The sequence below is a fragment of the Acanthochromis polyacanthus genome, chromosome 19 (assembly GCF_021347895.1).
Source record: "Acanthochromis polyacanthus isolate Apoly-LR-REF ecotype Palm Island chromosome 19, KAUST_Apoly_ChrSc, whole genome shotgun sequence".
NCBI lineage: Eukaryota > Metazoa > Chordata > Actinopteri > Pomacentridae > Acanthochromis > Acanthochromis polyacanthus.
The window spans coordinates 25,244,982-25,269,398 of record NC_067131.1 but is presented as its reverse complement, the minus strand read 5'-3'; the positions used below and the strand labels follow the sequence as shown (position 1 = coordinate 25,269,398).

At 42.2% G+C, this 24,417-nt stretch overlaps 1 protein-coding gene across 1 annotated transcript in view; it reads right to left on the bottom strand.

Moving 5' to 3' along the window:
• The window catches only part of dnah9 (dynein, axonemal, heavy chain 9), a 213,947-nt gene that overhangs the window by 96,272 nt on the left and 93,258 nt on the right, over positions 1-24,417 (bottom strand). The window contains exons 47-51 of the mRNA XM_051939132.1: positions 21,863-22,102; positions 9,295-9,456; positions 8,214-8,410; positions 4,567-4,729; positions 4,093-4,216 (exon numbers count right to left, since the gene is read on the bottom strand). Of these exons, the coding sequence (XP_051795092.1) occupies positions 4,093-4,216; positions 4,567-4,729; positions 8,214-8,410; positions 9,295-9,456; positions 21,863-22,102 (886 nt within the window). The remainder of the gene's footprint in view (positions 1-4,092; positions 4,217-4,566; positions 4,730-8,213; positions 8,411-9,294; positions 9,457-21,862; positions 22,103-24,417) is intronic.

Here is a 24,417-nt window from a genome sequence, read left to right as displayed (position 1 = left end):
CTAAAATCAACCCAGTGACTAGCCTCACCCGGGCGAGTGTCCAGGCCTTATTCCTCTCTCTCAGTACAGCTGAGATTTCAGCTGAGAACCAGGGAGTGTTCCTATTTTTCACTCTGTGTTTTTTGAAGGGAGCATGTCTGTTAAAGGGGACATATTATGCAAACCTCACTTTGTGAAAGTGTTCTTATAGTAGTGTGTGTTGCAGTAGCCTCATTATAAGGTTCGAATTTGAAAACTGTCTGTTTCCTCCCTGCCTTGCTACACCACATTTTGTGAAAATGCCTGCTCAAACGTCCGATTTTGATTTGGGTCCGCTTATGACAAAATAAGCGGATTTAACTCCTCCCCCTGACTGCGCCCCCCCCCCCGCACTGTCCTACCAGTGTGCATTGTCCTGGTTGAGGGAGGGGGTTCTGGAGTGGCGGTTCCCTCACAGCGCCACTCTTCTCTCGTTTCGCGGAGCTCGGCTTCTCGGTGCGGGCGCCGGGCAGTCTCGTGCGAAGTGACCAGGCTCATGACACCGGTAGCAGCTGTCTGGAGAGGGGCGGCGACATAGGCGGCTTGGTCTCTCGCCCCTCTTCTTCCCCGGGCCCGCACTCAGCCATCCTGACATGCGGCTTGAACGCGGAAGTCATGGGGGGCCGGGACGTGAGCGCGTGAGCAATGGGACAGTGGTCACTAAAACCAGGTTCAAATACACCGGAGTCTGTTATTTTTTCAGGTCTGTTTGTTAAAATTAGATCAATCAGTGTTGACTTTGAAGGACCATTTAGGTTTGGTCTTGTGGGAACCTTAATTAGTTGTGAGAAACCAAAATTTTCACACACTTCTTTCAGGCTGTCAGAAGCAGGACTCAACCAATTCAAATTTAAATCACCCAAAATACTAACTTCAGAGTTTATATATGGAGCTAAAAGATCAGCCAACAAATGTAAAGCAGAGACAGAAGCTGATGGAGATCTGTACACATCAATTACAGAAACAGAATTATTATTTGCAATGTTCACCTTTATAGCTAAGAACTCAACACATTTGTCAACTGTAACAGATCTAAGAATAGAACAATTAAGAGAAGTTTTGGCATAAATGGCCACACCACCACCTCTGGACTTTCTATCAGTTTTAAACAAATCAAAACCATCCAGGGCAACCTCAGAGTCAGATACAGAAGTTTTCAACCATGTTTCAGACAGGATAATAATGTCTGGATTGGTTTGGGTTACCAATATTTTCAACTGATCAATTTTGTCATGTCGAATGATGCTTCTTATATTTAAATGAATAAAACCAAGTCCTTTCCTGTTCTTGAAATGTAGGGGTCCAAAAGAAAGCAGATGAGATTTTGTTGTATTTATAGGTGGGGAGGAGGGTGGAGCACTGCGAGTGGTGTTTGTAGTAGAAATGTGCATCGACTGTCATGCTGAAAAAGCCTTACAGGAGCGCAGAGTAAGTTCAATGTTCAGCGATAGACGTGAACCTGTATGATTAGGGTGGAGACGATCATGCTTGAAGAGATTGATTCTTGTATAAAAGGATGTAAAGTTGTCCACATATGGAGTGCCTATGTCACAACAGTAGTTCTTCAGCCAGATGTGAAGCTGTCTTAAAGGGGAGAATTTCACATCGCCAAAGCAGGGGGACGGAAATGGCCCGGAAATTACACATCGCTTCCCAGCACTTAGGACAATGCCAATTAGCTGGACAAAGTCATCTTTAAGCTTCTCAGACTGCTGGAGATGTAGATCATTTGATTCTACATGAGCCACTATGGTAGACACAGAGGGGTGGTGACGTAGGAGTTGTGGGAGGGCACTTTTAATATCAACAACAAGTGCACCTGGGTGGCACGAGGTATTGCACCTGCTGATCCACACGTGTCGGACCATGGATGATCCAGCAACGAGGACTGGACATGCCGTGGGCTCCTGTGATGAGCCGGGATGCACACCATGAGAGGAGCAAGATGGAGGACTCACCTGAAGATCCACTGCAGGCGCCGATCCGGTTGAGCGGGAGGAGTATGCTAAGCCACCGTTGCGCCTATCCTGCAGTCCATGACCAGACGAGGCTTCGGGTGAGGGAGCCCTCTGCAGTGCGCCCGAACACAGAGAGGGATGTAGACCCTCGCAAACACGCTTCTGCTTGGAACTGTGCGGCTCCGGGGATGGATATAAATCCGAGATGCATCCATTACCAGCGGCAGCAGATCCCACTGTCCCCGGATTGTTGAGACCTCCAGAGCTCCTCCGCAAGACGGCCCGTTTTAGCAGCTTGTGGCGGGCAGAGGAGGGCTTTGCCGCTGGTTGCTGAGGGGCATGCTCGCCCAGTGGAGGAAAATCCTTTCTGCTCAGGATAGCAAACCTGTTGGTCAGCGGGATGGCCGGAGGTGATGAGGGAGGGGAAGGAGGCACAGCATGGTGTTTGTCCCTGGAGGCAACGGACCAGAGCTCCGGCTGACACGGAGTGGAGCTTACCGGAGCCTCCACTTTTCCACCAGCATACACCTGTGCCACCGCAGGAGCAGGGGAGGAAGCGGGTCCCGCCGTTGTCCTGGGCTTCGCTCCCAGGCGAAGCCACGGATCCTCCGGCAGGGTTGAGGCAGCCTCGGGTTCTGGGGCCCCAGTGATAGTAGAGCCGGACCATGGAACGGTAAGATCGGCGACCGTCCCTGGAGCTGCTGGAGCGGGGCTGCGAGAGAGACCTGCCATGTTGGTGAATCCATGACTGGAGGTGCTCATGACGGAGAGGTGCTTTGCCTGGGTCGTAGCAATGGCAGAAAACTCCATAATAAGATTATTTTTCTCAATGACCTCTGCTCTCAGCGATTCAATGTTTTTCTTCAGCTTCGAGATGGTAAGTGAGCATGAGCAGGGAACACAGTCAGACTTGCTATCAGCCATGGTCACCAAACACGAAAGCTAGCTTAGCAAGAGCCTTAGCTAACGTTGGTGTGAGAATTGTCAGTGAAGTCACACACCTGTAGCTCCAGGTGTTGTTTATTATTGTTCAAAATATTTACAGACTATGATAAACTCAGACCACATAAAGCAAAGCGAATTATGTTTAACGCACACACTGTGTATAAAATATGGACATAGCCAGGGTGATCTCACACACTGCTCTGGGAACTAACATTTTAAAATCTTGAGTTTGGAATTTTTTTGTTGCTATTTTAGCCTTTGGAGTCCGAACGAATGTAACAAGCGAGGGGTGGATCTGACTAAGAACTCAAGGACACTAGGAAATGTGACACAATAACGAGCTATCGATCACAGGCAGCTCTGACCCGAAACATATTCTACTGATTTGTCTATTTTACTCTAAATGGGACTGTGATTTCCAAAACAAACATCATGCTGTCTTCGAAAACTCTCGAACTTACTGATGGAAACCATGAATGTGACAAAAATGTTTCTTGAGGTAATGGATAAAACAAGAATTGGGGTTCTTTCCTCGTTGACTTCTATAAAAGTCGACTTCTTTTTGCATTCAGAAAAGTTGCCCCCTGCTGGCTGTTAGATATAGCATAGGTTTAGGGCACTTCAGCGTTGTCTTGACTTGACAGAGCTGGAGGCTAGCTCTATCTTTTATTTACATGCTCAAGGAATTAAGAAAATGTGTGTTTTATTACTTATGGATTAAATTTTATAAAAGGGAGAGATGTATTTGTTCTGTTTAATGTACATAGTCTTGCTTTGGTATTCAAGTTTGAAAGAGGCAGTAGTGTCTCAAAGATGCATTGAATGTTGTATTAACATCTGTTGGCACATGGTTTGCATATCTTGTAGTACTATATCAAATGATATTATACATTCATGCCATGCCACCACCAGTACGTGTATATTCTTTTTCAGTTAATTTCTATTCACGGGAAATAATCTCCATTCATTATATTTTTGTTGCTCCCTTAAAATGTCAAGCACAAATCTAGGTGTGACTCTCAGCGTTGCCTGCTATTCTTCACAATGATGTGTTGTAGCTGATGAGTAATGGTGCAGAAATGGCACCACAGTGATTTGTTGCTGTGGCGAAGCAAAAGCATTCCTCTCTTACAAAACATGACATGCAGTAATTAGCGAAGCCTGCTGTTACCCGATGCCAACAGATCGTTGACCAGAACGAGGAACTTCTCGTCTGCCACTTGGGCGTCAGTCATTAGGAACACGATGCCAATATTCTTCACGCCAGCTTTGATGTAGAGGGATGCCAGGTCACTCTGGGTGAGAGAGAGAGAAGGAGTTGGAGTGGGAGAGTGACACACATAATGAGATTGGGCTGTGAGAGGGCTGGAGATTTGTTATTTTGCAGTGATACAAGCCGGAGACCTGTGTCGCTGTGAGGATACTTTGTGGATTACCAATAGCAGTGTGTTTATATACTATAGGAATTATGTCTGTATCTCCTTCAAATACACCTCCATGTGAAAATTTAAACCTCCAAATGCCACTTTGCAGGTAGATCTGTACACATGAAATTAACTTTTCGAGACTAAATATGACACTAACTGACTTCTTCATATGGATATTGCTACAGTGGGGTATGTTCGGTGACTAATCCTCTTCAAACCTTCAGGTCAGCGATGCCATAGCCTTTTCTCAAGGTGATCTGGAAAACCTCCAGATTGGAGATGAAGGCAGCCAGTCGGGTCAGACTCTGCTTGCCACTGCCGCCCACTCCGACCAGCAGCGCATTGCCCCTCGGAGACTCCAGGATTCGATTTATACGGCAGCTACATGTGGAGGAGCAGACAGACGGGGGAGGGAGGAACAAGAGGTGTGAGGGAGGAATCAGTAGAAGGGTGAGATAAAAGGTAGGGGGATGGAAAGCAGGATAAAGACAATCTCTGACTCATAAGACAAACAGAAAAAGACAAACAAACGCAGGTAGCCAATGTCTGTTCCTCTCTGCTTTAATACTGCCTGCTACCATCATCCACATTACACAGTTTCATTGAAATGTACAACAACGGAATGGATTTAGCATTAGACAAAATTGGACGGTGCTCCTGAGAATCTTCACACCTTCAATAAAACAAGATGAGTGTTCCTCTTTTCTCCTCATTTTAACTTAATGAACTGGTTTCATTGTCATTTTTGCTGCTCCATTTGTGTTGCCAAAAAGGATCCCAGAACACCTCTAACCTATTAGCTCTCATCACGTTTTAGGGAGCAACAAATTTCCCAATTCACTATAGTTGAGCTAACAACTGAAATTTTATCTTTTACTCTTGAAATGAAAGTTCAGCTATGTAAATTTTTAACAATCCTACCGATGACTCAACAGCTGTCAGTGTTGTTAGACGAAACATTTTTGACCTGGACTAGCATTACAGTTGCTTTCATCTAGAACACTTCATTTGGCATTTATTTTCACCTCTAACCCTGTGGCGACATTGAATCTGTAACCTAAGTGGAATGTACACTGCCGTTGAAAAGTTTGGGGTCACCTAGTCAATTTCATATTTTCCATGAAAACTCACACTTTTATTCATGTGCATGAACTGCTGTGTGTGTGCACTACAACCCCTGTCTGTACAGACTCTCAGGCATCCAGGCCATGGTAACCTGACCTGTAATGATCTAAGGACTGTGTTCCAGGAAGATTCTAAACAGAGATGGGAGTGCATGACATTACTTATCAGGAGCAGTTTCATAACCTCTCACACCTTGAGCAATATGAGTCTTTGGTCATCTCTTTCACTCCAACTGCTTTTAATTTTACAGGTCAATTATTGCATCAGGGTTTTCTCCTTTTACTCCAGATTCCTCTCACTGTCCAAAGACATCTATCCCTTATCTATACAGTGTTTAATCCTCATTAGGGTCGCAAACTTCATGCAGAAAGATCCCGGGAAAGCCGGAACGTGAACCAGGGATCTTCTCGCTGCAAGGCGGAAGTGCTCTGCAGCCCCCTATCCAAAGACATGCTGAGGTTAACTGGTGATTTTAAATTGTTCGTAGGTGTGAATGTGAGAGTGATTGTTTGTCTGTATATGAAGCACTGTGATAGACTGGTGACCTGTCCAGGGTGTCCCCTGCTTAGCCCTAAGTCACTTGGGACAGACTCCAGCACCCTGCAACCCTAATGAGGATTAAGCGGTGTATAGAGAATGGATGGACGGAACTGTGACATCAGTTATTTTAATGAGTCCGACAACAACTGACAATTAAACTGTTGTCACAGTCATATATAATTCAGACTGCTTTCAACTCTTACCTGCCAAATATTAACCCTTTAAGCTTCAGTCAATTCCAGCCGTTTTCAGTACAAAAAATTGCTAATATTCTATTTTTAAATCAAAAAAATGACAAAAAATACAGGGAATATTGGACGCACATCGCGAGGTGCATTTCCTTGAAAACGACCGATTCGTGGATTTTATACCGACCTCAGGACATGTTTTGGACAAAATAGTTTACTGGCTTGTGTTGTCTGGATGTAAAAGGTTGGATTATGGCCGTTTTTTGTGGAATCTTTTTTTTCTGTGTGTAATAATGAACCCGGAAATGTGAGTCGCGCTGTGTGCGTTGAAGCCGTGTATAGAGAACGGATGGATGAATATTTGTTTTTGTCGGACAAATGTGTTTCTCTCACCCGCTGTGGTAATCACATCTGAAAGTGGTTTATACCGGCGGATTCATGAGAATCTAAGCTTTCCATCGGCGTATAGTGTTTGTATAATCGGGTTTGCAGCCGTCGGACAATCTTGAAATTCCTATGCAAATTAGTAGGTGTACCGCCGGCGATACACCTACGACGCACTGAAGCGTAAAGGGTTAAGTCAGCTAAGTCATCAGCTGTGGTTTCACCTGCAGGTCAGGAACCTGTGAACTTTGTGCTACATACACAAATCACATAACCTCCTTGGTGGAGGTAACTAGATTTTCTAAAGCCAGGAGGAGAAGCAGAAGTCTTATTTTCTCTCAGACAACTTGAATTACAATATGCTAAAAAGGGTTTATGTCATGTTTCCAAATGGTAAAAAAAAAGTAAAATGCCTAGCTTAAGTTTAAAATCAGAACTTACTTTCTTGCTTTGAGCAATTATACTTTCACTGCTGCCATCTACTTTCACGTAACACCTCAGCTGCAATCAATGCTTCCATTTCATGAAACACTTGAAATTATTTCAGTGATTTGACTGAAACTGGCACTAATACTCCTTTAATTATTATGCTAAAACTAGATTTGCATGTGCAATCAAATAAACGTCCATATGACCTCCATATTTGACTTAGAAAGAACTGACAGTTTTATAATTATTTTTTGTGAGCCTTACCCATCAAATGATGAGAACCTGCTTTTGTATCTGTCTGGTAGATAATTCTGCTCCATGCCAACATTTTAGAAAACACTAAGTTGAATGACAGTAGGTGACAAGCATTTAATCTGTAAAAGAACAGAACTTTTTAAAACAAGAACATGATATTTAAGATGAAATTAGCTCAAGAATGTCATGTAAGAATTCACAGTTTCTTTCACAGCACAGGGCTTTTTCACCTGCACACATTCACTCTATTTACTAGAAACTACTCCCTTCTGCTGTGACACACATATTATCTTATTATGTGTCTTACATTATCAAAGCCACCTCAAAATGTTTATATTTTGTTCACATCACATTATTCTATACGTTTGTTATTATCAGCACCACATTCTTGAATGGGACAAAGTGAACTGCTTTGTGTGGTTCATGGGAATAAAGCAATGCGTCACCTCGTGCACTCACTAATGAGCTTTCAATAGTTTCTGAACAATAAAGGAACCCTGACAGAATGGAATGACATGTATCAAGCATTAGATGCATACTCATTAGTAAGATGAATGTATTTGGTTTTGTTGTTTTTCAGAGCATTTAGTGACGACAAACAATCTACAGAATATCGCCAGCTTTAAACTTTTCCAGATAAGCTGATCAGCAGGCCAGGCTTCTCTAAGCTGGAAGACAGATCCAAATATTTTGATCGAAACACTTTTTAGACTAAACTTCAACTCTGCATTCTTATTAGGCTGTCATGATATATGCTGCTACTTTTTTTATTTTTTACAGATTTGCCTGTCTCCACGTTTGACATTCTCTAAAATGGAACTGTTAATCCTAAAATACCTGGGATGCCAGTTGATGTCCTTGACAGACAATAAAGAGACTGACGAAAACCTTTTTTTTTCTCTACTCTCTCTGCATTGTTCCCAGCATTTCGAATTTCCACTCACATGTGAGCCATGGCGTCCTCAAACAGCACCAGGTTTAGGGTGGCGTTGACCTCATTGTAGCTGTCCAGCACCTCCAGCAAGACTTTATTGAGGCTGCTCCAGGACTCTGCAGCCATGTACCTGGCCTCCCCGAGTCCATGGGCAAAGTGGCAGTACAGGTTCATCTCCCTGGTCTGCTCCAGAGTCTCCTCCATGTCCTCAGGGAGGGATACACACACACACACACACACATATTGCAGTGGTAAACATACAGAGCCACACACTACCCTGTCAGCATAACATTAGAGTTAAGCTTAAACAGTCTGGACAGGGACACAGCTGAATATCACAGCTGCGCAGAGGGTGACCTAGTTCATTTTTACCCTGGCAACTGTTGGGCCCCAAACCTTTTACTGGAGACATTTTGTATGTCTCTCAGGAATGCATGTTTCCTCTGAAAACAAAAAGCAGCAGTAGGGGGCGATGACTGATGTATTTTTTGTACAAGTTCATATCTATATTATGCTCTGGTGTGGTTCTCATTTTCATGGTATCAAATACACTTTCTTACAGTCAAAAACCCTCTACAGTTTCACTTGTGTGTAAAAAAAAAAAAAAGTGAGAAAACATGCTACCTATTGCTCTGTAACACAGGGTAAATTGTCATAAGTTTACATTAGGTGCAAGCTGTGAGTAATATATTCTAGAGTGGGCAGGATTATTCTCTCCACTCTTTCTGTGGGTGAGTGTACACATATACTTGTCAGGTTCTTCACTGTGGCATGAGTGGTGTGCATGTGATAGAGCCAGAGAGTGTAGTGAGGGAGCAGTGGACAGAAAACCATTAAAATGTTTTCCAATTTGCCGGACTGACAGCGCAGACCCTGACAGCCAGCCGCCATACCACGCTGATTAATATTCTCTCCAGCTCTCTCCTGACCCTCAACCCCCAAACATTCCTTTTTCTGTTCTCCTCTTTCTCTTCGCTGTGTTGACCACTGATGTCCAGGTCCAGACAGAGCAGGCAGCGTAATGATTCCAGCTCCCCAAACCCTCACCCCCCACTCTTGTCTTCCTTCACTGAACTTTGTAAAACTCTCACCTCGAAAAACTTTTTCACTGTGTCTGCCTGCAGCTTATCAAAGACCTGGAAGTCCTTCTCCTCCACCAGCTTGTCTCTGTAGACCCGGTTGGACTCGTGCAGGTAGATTTTCAGCAGGTCCGGAGGGGCTTTCAGACACTCGCCAGTACAAAAGAGAATGCCCTGGGCAGAGAGGGGAGAGAAGAAGGCTTAGAGTTTCATTCCAGAGTCTGATTTGGCCCATTTACGCCACAACAAGGAGGGAAATACAGCACAGTCACTGCGGGTAAATCGATGGATATTGAGTGGACAAGCTGTTAGTAGTTGGGTCAGGGAAACTCAGAAAATAATGGCAGTGGTTGTCTTTCATCTCACTCTCTTGAAAGTATAAATGCATGTGGAGAAGTGCTGTGGGCAGGTGTTGCATGGACAAATTATGACAAATGAAGGAAAAGGAAATATGCTTATTTTCAAACAAGAACAAAGCTGAGTCTCAAATTCTTCCCGATGTACTGTATACATTACTATATTTAATGTCCACTATCATAACCAAGTATTCACAGTATTAATTTTATGCTCTATACAGTATAGTAAAAGCTGGAAAAGAAAAGAATCTCCATCACATATTTATATGTAAAAGTATAGCTGTCATCATTGTGGCTCATGCTATCATATAATTTAATCATCGTGAAATAATAGACAATGTCTGCAGAAAAAAGTTTGCTCATGATTGTTGGTTACATAGCATTTGTGGCCAAATTTCACACACTACTTTCAGAGTCTGAAAGCACAAAAGGAGAAATATGTATGAGGACAATTCTATAGTGTGAATTTGAATGCTTTAAAACAGTGTATGTGATTGAGGTAGGACTGAGTCGAGGTCCCCACTTATTTCTCTTATTAAAAAGATTTTTTTTAACTTATTTTGCTATATATGTCTAATTTCTATTATGTGTGTAGATTTATGAGTAAATTTTATCTTTCAGAGGCCAGAACTTGTCCAGCAAAAATCTAAGGATCAACAAATTCCATCCAGTGTACCACTGGATGGACCTCATGAAGGTGTGCACCAAATTCAATAGCAGTCTACATATTTACAAGTCAGTAGGATTAATCTTATAAGGACAGTGAATGTTTGTACCAGCATGTTTGAAAATTCCACTGTGGAGGTATTTTATTTAAGATATTAAGATAAATCCTCTAAAAATTGGAAAGGAAACTACAAAAAAAATATCTTTTGTTGCTTTCCAACACTGAATCAAGGTCATGTTACCTTGACTTTTGTAAAAGAATCACAAAAAAGATTCTTCAATGTCAAAGTGAAAACAGAAGTAACTTCAATAATTCGGAATACATAGTGTAAAATAAGTGGCATTCACCCTGTTGAAAGTAATTCACTGAAGTCAACATAGCTGTTGACCCACCTGGTCCTAGAAGTCACACAATTAGTGAAACATAGATCATCGGAGGACAACGAATGTGTCTGAAGTGATTGAAGTATGAAGACATCTGTATCTTGCAGGTTCAATCATTATTACCCCTGGGTATAACTACACTACGATGGCCAAAGAACGCTCCAAGCAACTCCATGAAAAGATTACTGAATAATCAAGTCAAGAAAATTTCCAAGTTACTGATTATCCCTTGGAGTACATGTAAATCAGTCATTGGGAAATGGAAGGAATATGGCACATGTGTAAAGTTGCCTAGAGAAGGCCCACCTCAAAAACTGAGTAACTGTGCAAAAAAAAGATTAGTGACGGAGGCCACCAAGACACTTATGACTCCTCTGAAAGTAGATAAACAATTTATGTTCAAAAGGTGAACAGGGAAAATGTGGACAGACAGATGTCTACTACAACCTGATTAGTTGGCAGCTGATGTCACAAGAGCTGATTCTTCATTACCAGGTCGATGCCAAAATTCAGAAAAAGCAAAATGTGGTTGTCTACTTGCCAAAGTGGCGAAGGCGACCAATGAAGAAACCAGGGAATCAGAGAAGATTCAAATCTGTATTTTCTTTTTATTGTTGTTTGTACACCATAATGCCAGACAACAGACCAGCATGTTGCTCCAACCAAATTAAAAGAACCCCATGGCACTTCTCTCCACTGATTTGAATGATGATATCACGAAATGTTGACATTATTGTTTGTGTTATTATTTATTGTGTGTACCCACTATATAGACTTTGTGGCTCACCTCAAATTTGTGCATTCTGTATTTGAAGTGTGGCAACACGTGCAAACAGGCAGAGAGATCCCTCAGCACCTCCTCTATGCAGATGACTTACCAAACTGAGCTAGAAGAGGGCATGGCTGTGAAACCAGATAAGACACTGTGTGAAGAAATCAGTATTATCACTGACCATAGTCTCCAGATTCACAAAGTAGCATACAAGCTACCAGGAAAGGCATGGGTCTCATGGGTCTTCAGGACTTGGCACACTGGCTAGTATTTCACCACGCTGACAAGCAAGGAAAAAGAGGCGCTCTTACAAGCTAGTCATCTCTTCAGTGCAGTTGTCACCTCCATGCAGAAGAGATGTGAGCAAATGAAAAGAGATGATGAGACACTGAAAATTTGCCCACCACGGAGGTCTCAGTCTGTCACTCCCTCAGTGCCACGACAGTCATAGGCTGTCCCTCACCCAGCTTCTGTGTTCAGGATCCCCAAGGTGGCTAAGCCACAGGTGACCCCTTAAGCTCCCCGGAGGTCCCAACAGCCTGTGGGTTAGGAAAAAAATTCCTGAGGCCAGACCTGAAGTGGCCCCACCACTTCCATCTGCAACTCCACCAGGGAGGAGGAAAAGGACTGATGGCCTCTCCTCAGAGGGGAAGCAAGAGCAGCCTCCACCCTTCTCTGGCTGCTCTGTCCCCTCTTTTCTCTGTTTCGGAGCAAGTTCAATGGAATGTGTTCCATGCAGAGTTCAGATCCCCGGTCAGCATTCAAGCTACAGTGCACACCAGATGGAAACAGAGACACTGTGTTCAGCATTGTCACTTTACATGTGCATTCTGTATTTGAAATGTGGCTAGGCTTGCGCTAGCCGATCACCACAGCACCACTGGTGCATCGTTTTGCTGGATGGCGCAGTCATTCTGAACCATGTGAGCCACAGTGGCGCTCTATTTTTCTTGTAAAAATCAACAAAAAATGGTTTGACGTACTTTTTCTTCGAAACGCCCGAGCGATAATATAAGAAAAACAAACTTTTTGTCTCGGCAGGCGTCGGAAATGGTCGGAGTCACCCGAATCTTGATCACGTGCCCGGGTAATGACCCGCTCTCAGCCAAACACAGAAAAGCCTGCTGTTTTTACTGCTTGAAATCTCTGAACGGTGTGCCACAAGGCGAGTCATTTGCGATCGGGAAAAGTGAGAAAGAGGAAGTTTTTGTTGAGTTTATGCTACAGTTGTGAGATATGGTACATAGTGAGGGTTGAAGAATTGGACATAGGAGGAAAAGGTGGTAAATTGGACATGAAATTAATATTTTTATGGGTCAAAAAGTTTTGATCATGAACATGTTTCAGGTACAGGTTTTTAAATGGCCAAATGCACATGGGAATGTTTCTTCACCCCTGACTGCCTGTTTTTTACGAAAAGAACATTACATTTTGATCTGAAAGTTCAGCAAAATGACATAGACTCACACTTTGTGATGATATTGACATTCAGGACTTAGACTTGGGCCTACAACCAGATGCTCAGAGCAGGCGAGGAGGAGTGTAAAAAATGAAAATAACAACATACATACATATAAGTAGAAATAAAATAGAACTGTTTAATTGAGCATTTTTTTTTACCTCAAAATGCACCAGAATGCAGAAAAAGGACTCCATTTTTTCCGCTATCACTGACACAGAAATTTATGGCTTTTTGTGGCTCATTGTTATTCTTATGAGTGAGCCACAGTGGCTCTTCATTTCAAATTACTAGTGCAAGCATAATGCGGCAACACGTGCAAACAGGCAGACTAAAGGCCATCAAAAAATATGAAAAAGAGAGATGTTGAAAAACATATTGATCCTGTCTGTCATAACGAAAATCCATTGGGGACACATGTCCATACAGCTGAGATAATGCAAACTGTCCAAGTGCTTCTAGGTCGAGTGGGCAGTCAGCCCTCTATCCCTGTGTGGGAAGAATGGGCTGCCTGCACTCAGTCAAAATGGGTGTTGAGAATAACACAGAAGGGCTCGACTCCAATTCAGACCCAGGACATCTAGTCACCCAAGGAAATCTAGGCATCCTGAATTACGGTGTGGATCTACAATCTAGCCAGCCCACTGTATTGAGATTGGAGGCATCATGTGGTGAAGGGGATTTTGTTACAGTTCAATCAGGCAGCTGTGGACATTTATGTGTCAGTGGAGAATGCTCAGAGTCTGCTTTTCTTCTCCTTGCACAATCAGAGAGGCCCACTGGGGGTAGATGCACTGGCACATGAGTGAACAGGGACCCTTCTGTATGCTTTTCCACCAGTGGCTCTCATACCTCCAACTCTGGCCAGAGTGAACAAGGCCTCCCCATGTCCTTGTCGCCCTGCAATGGCCAAGGAAGCACTGGCTGGCAGAAAGAGTTTAACTTTTGTCTGGCCTGCCATGGCCATTACTGCTTAACATAAATATGCTTTCTTAGGCAAGGGGGGGGAAACGCTTCATCCACAGGCTGGCTCTGTGGGCCTGGCACGTTGGTGGTTCAGTCTGAGCACGGTGGGTTTCCCTTACAGTTTGATTGACACAAGTTAGTGCCCAAGAGACACAACAACTTGCTGTTCTATGAGCATATGTGGTAGGTGTTTGAAAGCTGGCATCTAGAGTCACAGGCTATCCGTTTTCAGTGCTCTGTGGTTGTCATTCTGTCATTCCTACAGGACCTCACAGAGAAGGGTAAGACTTTCTCAACCATTAAGACACAATCAGGCATGCACTCAATTTTCCTGAAGGAATATTTAGGTCAGCCTCCTTCCCAAAAGTTAGAGGCATGTGCTCCCCTATAGAACTGGCTGCCTTTAATCCCCTGCTGTTCTCCTTTTGAGGGGTACTGGTGTTTGCAGACTTTGTGTCCAGTTAAGACACTCTGCGAGCTTATTTGGACAGGAAAGGACAGAGAGTTTTAGACGGCATGATCAATTAGATTTTTGTGATAAATCCAACACCAAACCTGTGGGACCATTACTTTCACACATTTTCACTTGTTTAGCTTCAGTTTTAACTCATGGATTGGTTAGGTTTAATAAATAACCCAGTTTGGTGAACACTTTCACAACAATGACTACTTCTTAGAAGCTTGGTAAAATTTAGGCACCAAAATTACCAGGTTGGGTTTAGGAAAACAGCACAGTTTGGATTAAAATATGATCATTTCACAACATTTTTGACATTTCTCTATTTTCTTGTATACCAAGATGACAATGGCAATGTGAAGCAGATAGCCTGACTAAAAACAGATGTGTTTTCTGTTTGTATATAATACAGCTCCTCATCCTCCTCTAAATTGAAATAATAACTCATGGCATTGAGCAGATAAGTGTTTAATGAGTGATTGATGATTAATGTGTCTCTAGAGGAGGGCTGTGTGACGTGACAGCTTTCCCATAGGGACATTCATGATGTAGCCAGGCAGAACCTGGCGCAATCTAGGTGCGTCACATAACAGGTGACTTATAGGGTGAGGAAGGGGACAGCGAGGCATCAAGGCACTGTTTGTAAGGCACTGTTTGTTCCCCTCAGTGCACTGCCACATAGGAGGCAGAGGCAAGCAGATGTTGTGTGTTTCCAGCCCCAGAACTTATTATAATCAACAGACTCATCTCCAGGGGTAAAGCCAGCTGAATCTGATCTGCTTTCATATCTGAGAAGGCTGAAAGTGACAATTGGCTGCTAAATCCACTGTGTAATGGTGCAGATGGGAGGTGCGCTGTGTGTATGGATATTTGCATGGTTTTGTGTCCTGAACATTCAAACTCAGCTAGAATTTTCTAGACTGATGAGAGAGTGTGGATGACCTAATCCTTTGGCTTTTAATATATATGCCTTTTTCTACTTCATTTAATTGCTTAATGGTGTCAATCATGACACCCCGCATTTATTGTGTACAAGCGTGCCTGAACAAAACAAAACACCATATGGCACTCTAACTCTATATAACAGTAATATTCACTGCACCAATCAAACAAATTGCAAAGCGCTAACAAACTAAGTAGGGATAGAACTTTGTTTTCCTTCTATCCAGCTCACTTTGAAAGACTAACTCATCCTCTCTGTCCCTGATCTTTCATTGCTTTGTTCAACTCAGAGGAGAGGGATTAGAGAGTTCTGGGTGTCGGCATGTATCTGTCTGTCTGTCTGTCTGTCGAGCTGTCCGCGGCAGGCACGCTTTCCTCATAGCCTGACAGCTGCTCTGAGCCCCAAACAATATTTCTCCCGTAACAAATGCACCCAGCTGACTATCCACTGAACATCATGCAGACATATTGTGCAGTCAGTGCAGTTTGGCTTCAGTCTCTTGTGAGTCTCATGTACTCTCTTTCTTTCTCTCCCTAGTCTCTGTCCTCCTCTTTCCTTCATCTCCTCTCTCGCCTCTTGAGCTTTGAGAAACTCATTTAGGCTGACGCGGAGAAGACAGGCCCACGGATATGCCCGCTGGTCATGGCAGAGAAGAACATTGGCAAACAGAGCTCGTTGACAACATTACCAGTAGATCGCCAAACTGTATGTCTAACCCCATTAGTGGAGATTGGCTACTGTACTTCACTCATAGAACATCTAAAGATCAATCCGAATTCTCAGTGAAAACAAGGATTTATGGAGACAGTGTTTATGACGAGGATAGATAGACTACTGTAGAAAAGAAAAACAGGTAGGGGACAGTTAAGAAACAATGCTACTTACTATTCAACAAAGCCCCATAACCTGACCAATTTGTAAGCAAATAACAGAAACAAAAGTCTCAAGATCCTGTGTGTTTTCTAAAGCGACATCTTTCGTCTCATTTAAATACACCTTTACAAAGACTGTCGCAGGCTCACACAGAGCCTTTGAGCTCAGCTTTCTGGCTCATTAAAGTTGATCATAATGAGACTTTTTTCCTTTGGCTACATCTCCAAGTTCCAAAGTTAAAACCAGCAAACAAACAAAAAAGTCCCCCAATTATTTCAGCTGAGGAAAACATCTGAAAACGTCAAGCCAGAAAACACTGACCGACAACCACTTATGCCTCACGCTCAACATTAGAGGAAGCGTTTGTACTGTCATGGCAAATGCTTTCCCACTTCTGAAGGTGCAAAAGCACAGAGGTACGACAGGGAAATTGGAGCTAAGGCAAAGCTGTGAGCTGTGAGGCCGGTCACTTTTTTTGCACCCATCCTAAAGTGTTAGTGCCAGGAAAGAACACTTCAAACAAGCTCCAGAAGAACAAGCTCCTTTCACCTGCTTTCTTTGCATTTTCTCTACAGAACAGTAAGAACGTTTTGACGTTGTTTCCTTTATGTGGTTACTATTTGAGTCTAGTAACCACAGAACTAGACTCATCTTGAGGTGCAGCCAATTAAAAAAAAAGAAGACTGACAAAACAGGCAGAATGGCCTCTTCAAATGCAAGCTTCAAAGTGTTATGATGCAGCTAAATTCCCTGCTGTTTGAAGGTAGTGATGTGTGTGATCATGGGCCTTGGAGGTAAGTCTTAAAGTCATCAGTGCTTGAGCTTGGGGATGGTGAGAAGGCTTTATTCTTAAAGTTCAGAAAGCTCTAGTCTGCCACAAATGCCTCAGTGTACTTAAAATGAAGTGCTTGTCAGATAGCCTGTGTCTTTCCTGATGGCTGACAACTGACAATCACACCCACATTATGCTGTGATTTGCCAGGTGTGGTGGCAGAGATTAAACACCTTCCTCAGGCTCTTCTTTTATTCTCCACATAACCACAGCTGTCACCATTTTGGTGCGAACTACGGAGTGTAACAGTGAATAAAACCACAAATGTCCGTGACATGATGGTCCTACAGGAAAAATTAGGAAAGTTGTTATGGTTCATCATCCTTTCAGTACAAATATTTTACCAATCCATTAGTAGATCAGATAAATTACAGGTTAAGTGTAAATTCAGTCCTATGACTGAAATGTCCAAACAACTTGATAAATTCCCATTAAGTTTCCCATTCCCAAAAGGATGACTTGCAAAAAGTTGGGTTCCCAAACCTTTTCTCCAGTGCAAATCATCTGGTTAGACTTTTTACTTTGACTGATTCTTTGGATTGTGATCAAGCACCTGCAAAACTATTGAGAACTCCATCACACTCAGCTGCAGGTAAATATGGAAGTTTATGTATGCAAACACAGTTTTTTCACACAGAATCTTTGCACCTAATTATCACTGGACGACAGTGCTGAGTAGTGTGTGGTGTTCTGGATGCCTACAATGTGTATATCCTGGTTTCAATCAACAATAATGTCAAAGAATCAATAATGTCAAAGAATCTGAATATTACTTATTTGAACAATGCAGCACGACTGCAATATGAGATATGAGATATAGTATATAACAAAAGTGGGTACACTAATGTGTAAACATTTAAATGTCAAATAATTTGAAGTTACATTGAGTGTATCTCTCATTAATGTCACAATTTCTAAGTTGGGAGGTAGAGTATTTCCTGTTATTAACAATTAAAAAACATACTTTAGACAGACTATGTTCACAACATAGGGCATCCAAAAAAATACAAAAAAATCTGTCAAAAAGCAGTTGCAGCAGGAATCCAGAGGGCTAGATTGAACCATACTCATCAAAAAGCAGTCCCTGCCCTCAAAATGACCCCAGGAACAGTGTATTTCCCTCTCGATCTGCATGGCTCTGAACAACACATGGGCAGATGCTTCAGACTTGGCACAGAGGTTATAAGTGAAAATCAGAGTTTCTGTGACTATTTAGACAATGTGAAGGGCGTTGCATAACATCAAATGCTATGGACAGCATCCAAGAAAAAAAAAAAAAAAACCTTGTTTACTCTTCAGCACCAAACTGCAAGATTGAACTTTGGTAAAATGCACTAAAAGAAGCACAATGAATAAGGGAGAACATTCTTTGTTCAGATGAGATCATGACTCGGTTGTTCATCTCAGATGGAGTCCAACATGTTTGATGTGAACCTGTCCAGGCCTATCACAGAAAATGTGGAGTCCTGACAGTGGAGCACAGAGGTAGGATTGTGATGATATGCAGCTGCATGAGTGCAAAAGGTGCTGGGAAGATGATATTTACAAATGGCAACATGAATGCTTCCAAATATAACCAAGTAGTGGTAGATGACAGTCAGGCGGAGCTTCTGCAGACACTCCAATTCAATTTCTCTCTGGTACAATAAAGCCAATTATCATTGACACTGCTTTCAACTTAGAGAAAATAATGAATACATTTCAGCGTGCAAATGCAAACTATGAACAGAACAAATACACACGTTAAGTATCAGCATGTTAGCAGTGTTATCGTGTGCATGTCAGCATGCTAATATTGACATTTAACTCAGTGCACCAAGAACAGCTGAGGTACAGCTTCACAGGACTGCTACCTGAAGACTCATCATTGAAGAATATATCTGTCTTTTTCTGAAAAGGGCACAAACACAGCATGGGTATGTCCAGCATCTTAATTAGCACAAGCTTTCATGCAAAGCAGTGCAGTTCAGCAAAATCTGGATGACAAGCGGATGGATTGCATGTTAAAACTGTCCAAATTTCATATATATACGTGTGTGTGTGTGTGTGTGTGTGTGTGTGTGTGTGTGTGTGTGTGTGTGTGTGTGTGTGTGTGTAATACATTTAACCTCTCCCTTTCCTCTATACATATATAGGTGTTTAAATATAGGTAAAATATTCATCCCTAATTAAAAATCAGAAAAATAGAATTAAAAACACTCTTTACATTAAAAAACACACAAAATTGAATTTTCTGTTATTTAAAAAGTCATATACAGATAAATATTGGTACAATGTTAGATTTAGACAAGAAAGTTATCACTGCTGTGAAATTTGCATGCAAAACTGCATATAGGCTTCTCTCAGATCAGAGAAGAGATGATACACATTAAACATTCCTGCAGAGTGTGGACTACTGCTAGTGTAGTTCGTGACGTTCTACAAGCAGAATTATACTTATTACACACATGTTAGTGGTTGAGAGACTGGCTCAGTCACCTTACAAAAGTGTCTATGAATTTAATTTTGATAAACAGATTGAAGAGGGTTCTGTCTGAGTGTCTCTCTGCCAACCAAAGGCGCAAATTTTGGCGGCACCTTCATGACAAGAAGTGGTCTGAGCAGGTTGTAAAGCAGAATTACATAGTGTCTGCTAATTAGTATAAACACAGCCTGAGCTGCACATCCTTCCATCTCTGCATATTTGTTTTGGAAGCAGGAACCGGTATAACAGCAATAAAAACAAATAAAGACTCGGTGGAAAATTGCAGAAAAACTCTTTGCTAATGGCCTTTTTGGATTTAGTTGCCTGTTTTGTTTGTCTGCCGAGTACTGTGTTTCCCATATACTGATTTATTTGTGGCACCCCACCACCATATCAACACTAACTGCCACATATTGAGTTTCTATGTTTTTACTATGTAAAATGAGTCAGATTTTTTGTTATCCGACAGTAGCACATTGATTCACACAGGCCTCTGGCTCCCACTCTCTCTCTCTCCTACATACACAAAGACAATGAACTCATCTGTGAATGGCTCCTTTTTGAATTTATAAATGGATAGGATCATGAATCACTCCGCAAAAAAAAAAAAAAAAAAATTGTCTCAAACTGATGCAATCAAGTTAACTTTGTTGAGTTTGTCCACCTACTGCATGGACTCAGCACAGTACTGTCAACCTGGCATGGCCAACTCTGCACATAAGTTGTTGGTAAGCATGTAAGGAGCCTGGCTAGGAAGGATAGCCAGGACAAATCCTGGTGGGCCACTGCATCAGTGTGCTGGTGGAGCATCGCAAAATCCATTAAGTTTTAACTGGTCCTGTCTGTCTCTCTACCTGTCCTCTCTGTGTGCTTGTCATACGAGGTGCACATGAGAGCCTGCTGCAGGGATGCGCTGGGGCTGGGCTCACTCAGCAGTAATCCACCTGCACCAACCTGACTCGAGCACTGACCAGGGTTATTAGCTATCCAATTCATTTGTTTCACATATTCCCAGGCTTTAACTATTGCTAGTGTGGCAGCTGAATCAGCAAGAGAGAGTCAGGAAGAGAAAGCTAAGGAAGAGAGAAGAGGAGGCATGTATATGTTTTTCTGTCATTTGACACAAATGAAGGAACAAAACTGTATGTATTGCTCAGCTATTGATATGTTACAGTGACTTCAGGAATTTAAATATTTGATGTGGAGAACTTTATACATAGCATGAATTAATTTAAGTGTGTACCTCCTTCTATGATTCCCCTTCCATCCAAGAAGTTTTTGCTTTTAACTAACCTCCCTTGTTCATGAGTTGTTTAGAGTCCACACTGTTATAGACTCTTTTACATTCTGTATAGCCATGTGATCCATTGTCTATTTATCAAATACTGATTAGTGCAGCTGTAAAGAGGTGAATATAAACTTGTAGAACATTATACACACACTACAGTTCAGTCTGGGATAGAAATGTCCTTATTTTTGAAACATAAACTTTTTTTTCTCAATGAAGATAACATTAAATTAATCAGAAATACAGTCTAGACATTGCTAATTTGGTATTTTAACTGGAAATGACTGATTTTTAATGGAATATGTACATAGGGGTACAGAGGAACATTTCCATCAACCATTACTGCTATGTTCTAATGCTACATTGTGTCAGCTAATCCTGTTGAAAGCATAGACTGCATAATACAGTCTATGGTTGAAAGGCTAACTGATGATTAGAAACCCCTTGTGCAATTGTGTTTGCACATGAATAAAAGTGTGAGTTTTCACGGAAAACAGGAAATTGTGTGGGTGACTCCAAAATTTTTGAAAGATAGTGTATATGCTCTCTGCATACTACAGTATAGTAAGAACTCAGGACCCTCTTTGCAAACTCTTAGATGAAATTGTGAAAAATGAAGTTCTTATAGCTGAGTGGCTTAAAGCATTAATTATACACAGACTGTGTTAAAAGAGAGAGCCTGCCCTCCATGAAGCCGTGGAGGATTCTGACAGAAATATTGCCCCAAAAGCCTCTCCCTTGTCAGCCTCTGTGCTCTGATATTATATTCATTTAAATACATTAAATCATCACTAACAGCCGTGGAAGTGCAAATCCATTCTATTTTCTGTTACACTTATTTCAGACTTATTTCTGGCTTTCAGAGCCGGCTCGTAAATCAATAATCATTTAGATGAGAAATTAGTTATAGCAGCCCGCTTCTTCCCCTATGAGAAGCAGAGCTGTAGAAACAGAGAGAGCAGCATAATATTATGAACAGCATGTGTGAAATAAAATCAAGGTGAAAAGTGTCAAACTTTTTTGAGGTAACTTCTGGTATGTTACTGTGACTGGTTAACCTGAGGCTGTTATCCTACAATAAAAGAAAAAACAAATCTTCCTAGAGCTATGCATGTGTCACCTGGAATATGTTGGAGAGGTCTCGCAGGTTGAAGATGTAATGGAACTTGACTGCAGTGGGGAGGAAGGCGGAGGAGACACTCTGGTGCAGGGCCAGAGCTAACTGGACCAGGGTGGGGCAGTTCTTCTGTAGGGCAGCACTGAAGCCCTCTGCTCTCAGGTGTTGGGAGAGGATGGAGGTGTAGATGGTGCTCAGGGCTTCAGCTCCAGGAAACGACAGGGCAAAGACTGAGAAGTGCCGCTGTGGAGGGAGAGCATAAATGAGGGAACAGTAAACATGTTGTTCCTCACTAATGATGCATCCCCTTTCACGCTAAAACCGAGGGTCACCTTGTGGGTGTTTTCAGCAGCAAGTGTGACTTTTAAATTCAAATATGGCTGTTTAAAAGTTTGTGTCATGATTTCTTTTTATGGTTTACGTCAGGAATTGATTCAGGCATTCATTCCATGTGATTAATTCTTGGTATCATGTCTCCCTCAGCACCCAGTTTCCTGCCCATTATACCTACCTTATTTGCTCCCAGTAGGTCGATCAGTCCACCTGTATCCACTCCCTCAGTCTGTCTACCTCCAGCCTCCCAACACCGAGTTGCCAGATTGTCTGTGTTGTTTTATGCCATAGCCTTCCAGCAATTTGTTTCTCAGCTTTCTTTTTTTGGCTTCCTTTTTGGAAAGTCTACCCTAGACTCTGCCTCAGCTTGCTCTTAGTGTTTTGTCTGACTGCATTTTTTTTGTAATCTTGTAGCAGCTTTCTGTGAGTAAACCTTGTGTTTTGCTTTTCTGCCTGCCTCCAGCGTTCTGCATTTAGGCTCCACCTGTCCAAACCCGATAGCCTGACCTCCAGATACATTGCCTCAGACTCAGCTGATATTTGTAGCGCTAATATGTTTCAGATGAATTCACAGCTCTGGAAGCAAAATGAAAACATGCCACCTTTCTCTTTTCAGAAGCTCAAAATAAAGAAGATACAGAAGAAAAACTCCTGGAGCTGGACACAGCTCATATCGAACAACCCACTGCCCAACGTCTGAGTTTACAGTTAAAGGTGAGGAAATGCTTGCCTGGGGACCAGACAGCCTTTATATTGTGTATTACAAATACACATAAAGTCAGTCTGGAACTGCTCCATTGAACCAAATCTAGCCCAGAGGCGGGACTACCAATCACAGCTTGAATTGGAGAGAGCCAATCAGCGTAACGCATGTGTGACGCAATCACTAAGTGACCTAACAACTGCCTTTCCACCATGATGTTGTGTAGTTTTAACAGCTTCCTTCGCCGTACAGGGGTCCTGAGGAAAATCTAAGTTCTCCCTTTCAACAGTGGAGGGCAGCATTACGCATTCTATCGTACAGCCTGCCGGAATTCAAAGAAGAAGAAGAAGAAGTAGTCCAAACAGTTATGGCGACCAGTTTTAAGGACAAATTTAGCCCGTGCAAAACAGAGGAAAGCGCACGAGAGAAACCTCGCTCTGTTGCGGTCGCCATTTCGTTTGTATGCGGGAGGTGCACAGGTGTTAGATGGGTAATCTCGGCCCTGAAGATGACGCATCGTTAACTCCCGCCTCTGGTGCTCTGATTGGTTCGGTCTGATCTGCTCTGAGCTTGAAAACCTGTCAAAATGTGTCAATGGAGGAGGGCTAGACCGTATTCCCGTATATCCCTTATAACGGGAATACAAAGTCTAGCTAAGCTAGGCTAAGGAAATGCATAATCTGGTCATGAACTGAATCACTATCTGTCTAGTGAGTCAGTGGTTTGATATTTTTAGCGAGGAAATACCATTGGATACACTGGCAAAAAGCAGAATTGTGGCACGAATTTAATTTACTCTCAATTTGAAAAAACAAGTTGTTTTTTTTTCGAATCAAGCTTACAGGAGTTTACATTTTTGGTTAAGTCATTTACGTCAGATCAGATGCTGATAAATTATTCAGATTCAAAAAGTCAAGCTGAATACAGCATTTGCTCTAGACACAAGTTCTTTGTGCCATTTCACGAGTTATTTCTGGACAACAATAAAACAATGAAAACTAAAACTTTCAGTCAAATGTAAATGAAATCCAGAATCTGCTGCAAACATTAATAAACTAGGAAAGCACTCAGAGCGTAGTACAGTAGCAGGGGCTGCTCGGTCGTCGTATCTTTTCTGATGGCTGAAATCTTTTAAAAATTGGTGGACTCAGATTATGAGCTGCATAGTTTTCTAAAAGAGAATATACACAGAGGACACCTTCAATCAAAACCGCATTCAAAATCCTCTCTCAACAACAACTGCTCTTTCTGGTGGATTGTTCTTGATCATGTATTAGCATGAGCACACCCATCATACCTGTAGCACTGACAGACACAAAGCTACAAAGTTCCCTGCTGTAAATCTCTCCATGTACCTTGTTGTTTCATCTTCTCCTCTCCATCACAAAGTAAACTAAACACCTGCAGATCACTGAGCTCTCTCGTATCGTATACTTTAGATCGGTATTAAACACTACTTCCATCCTCTTCATTGCTGGATGAAAAAGTCTTTTTTTGTTACAGGAACAATATAGAGGGAGCC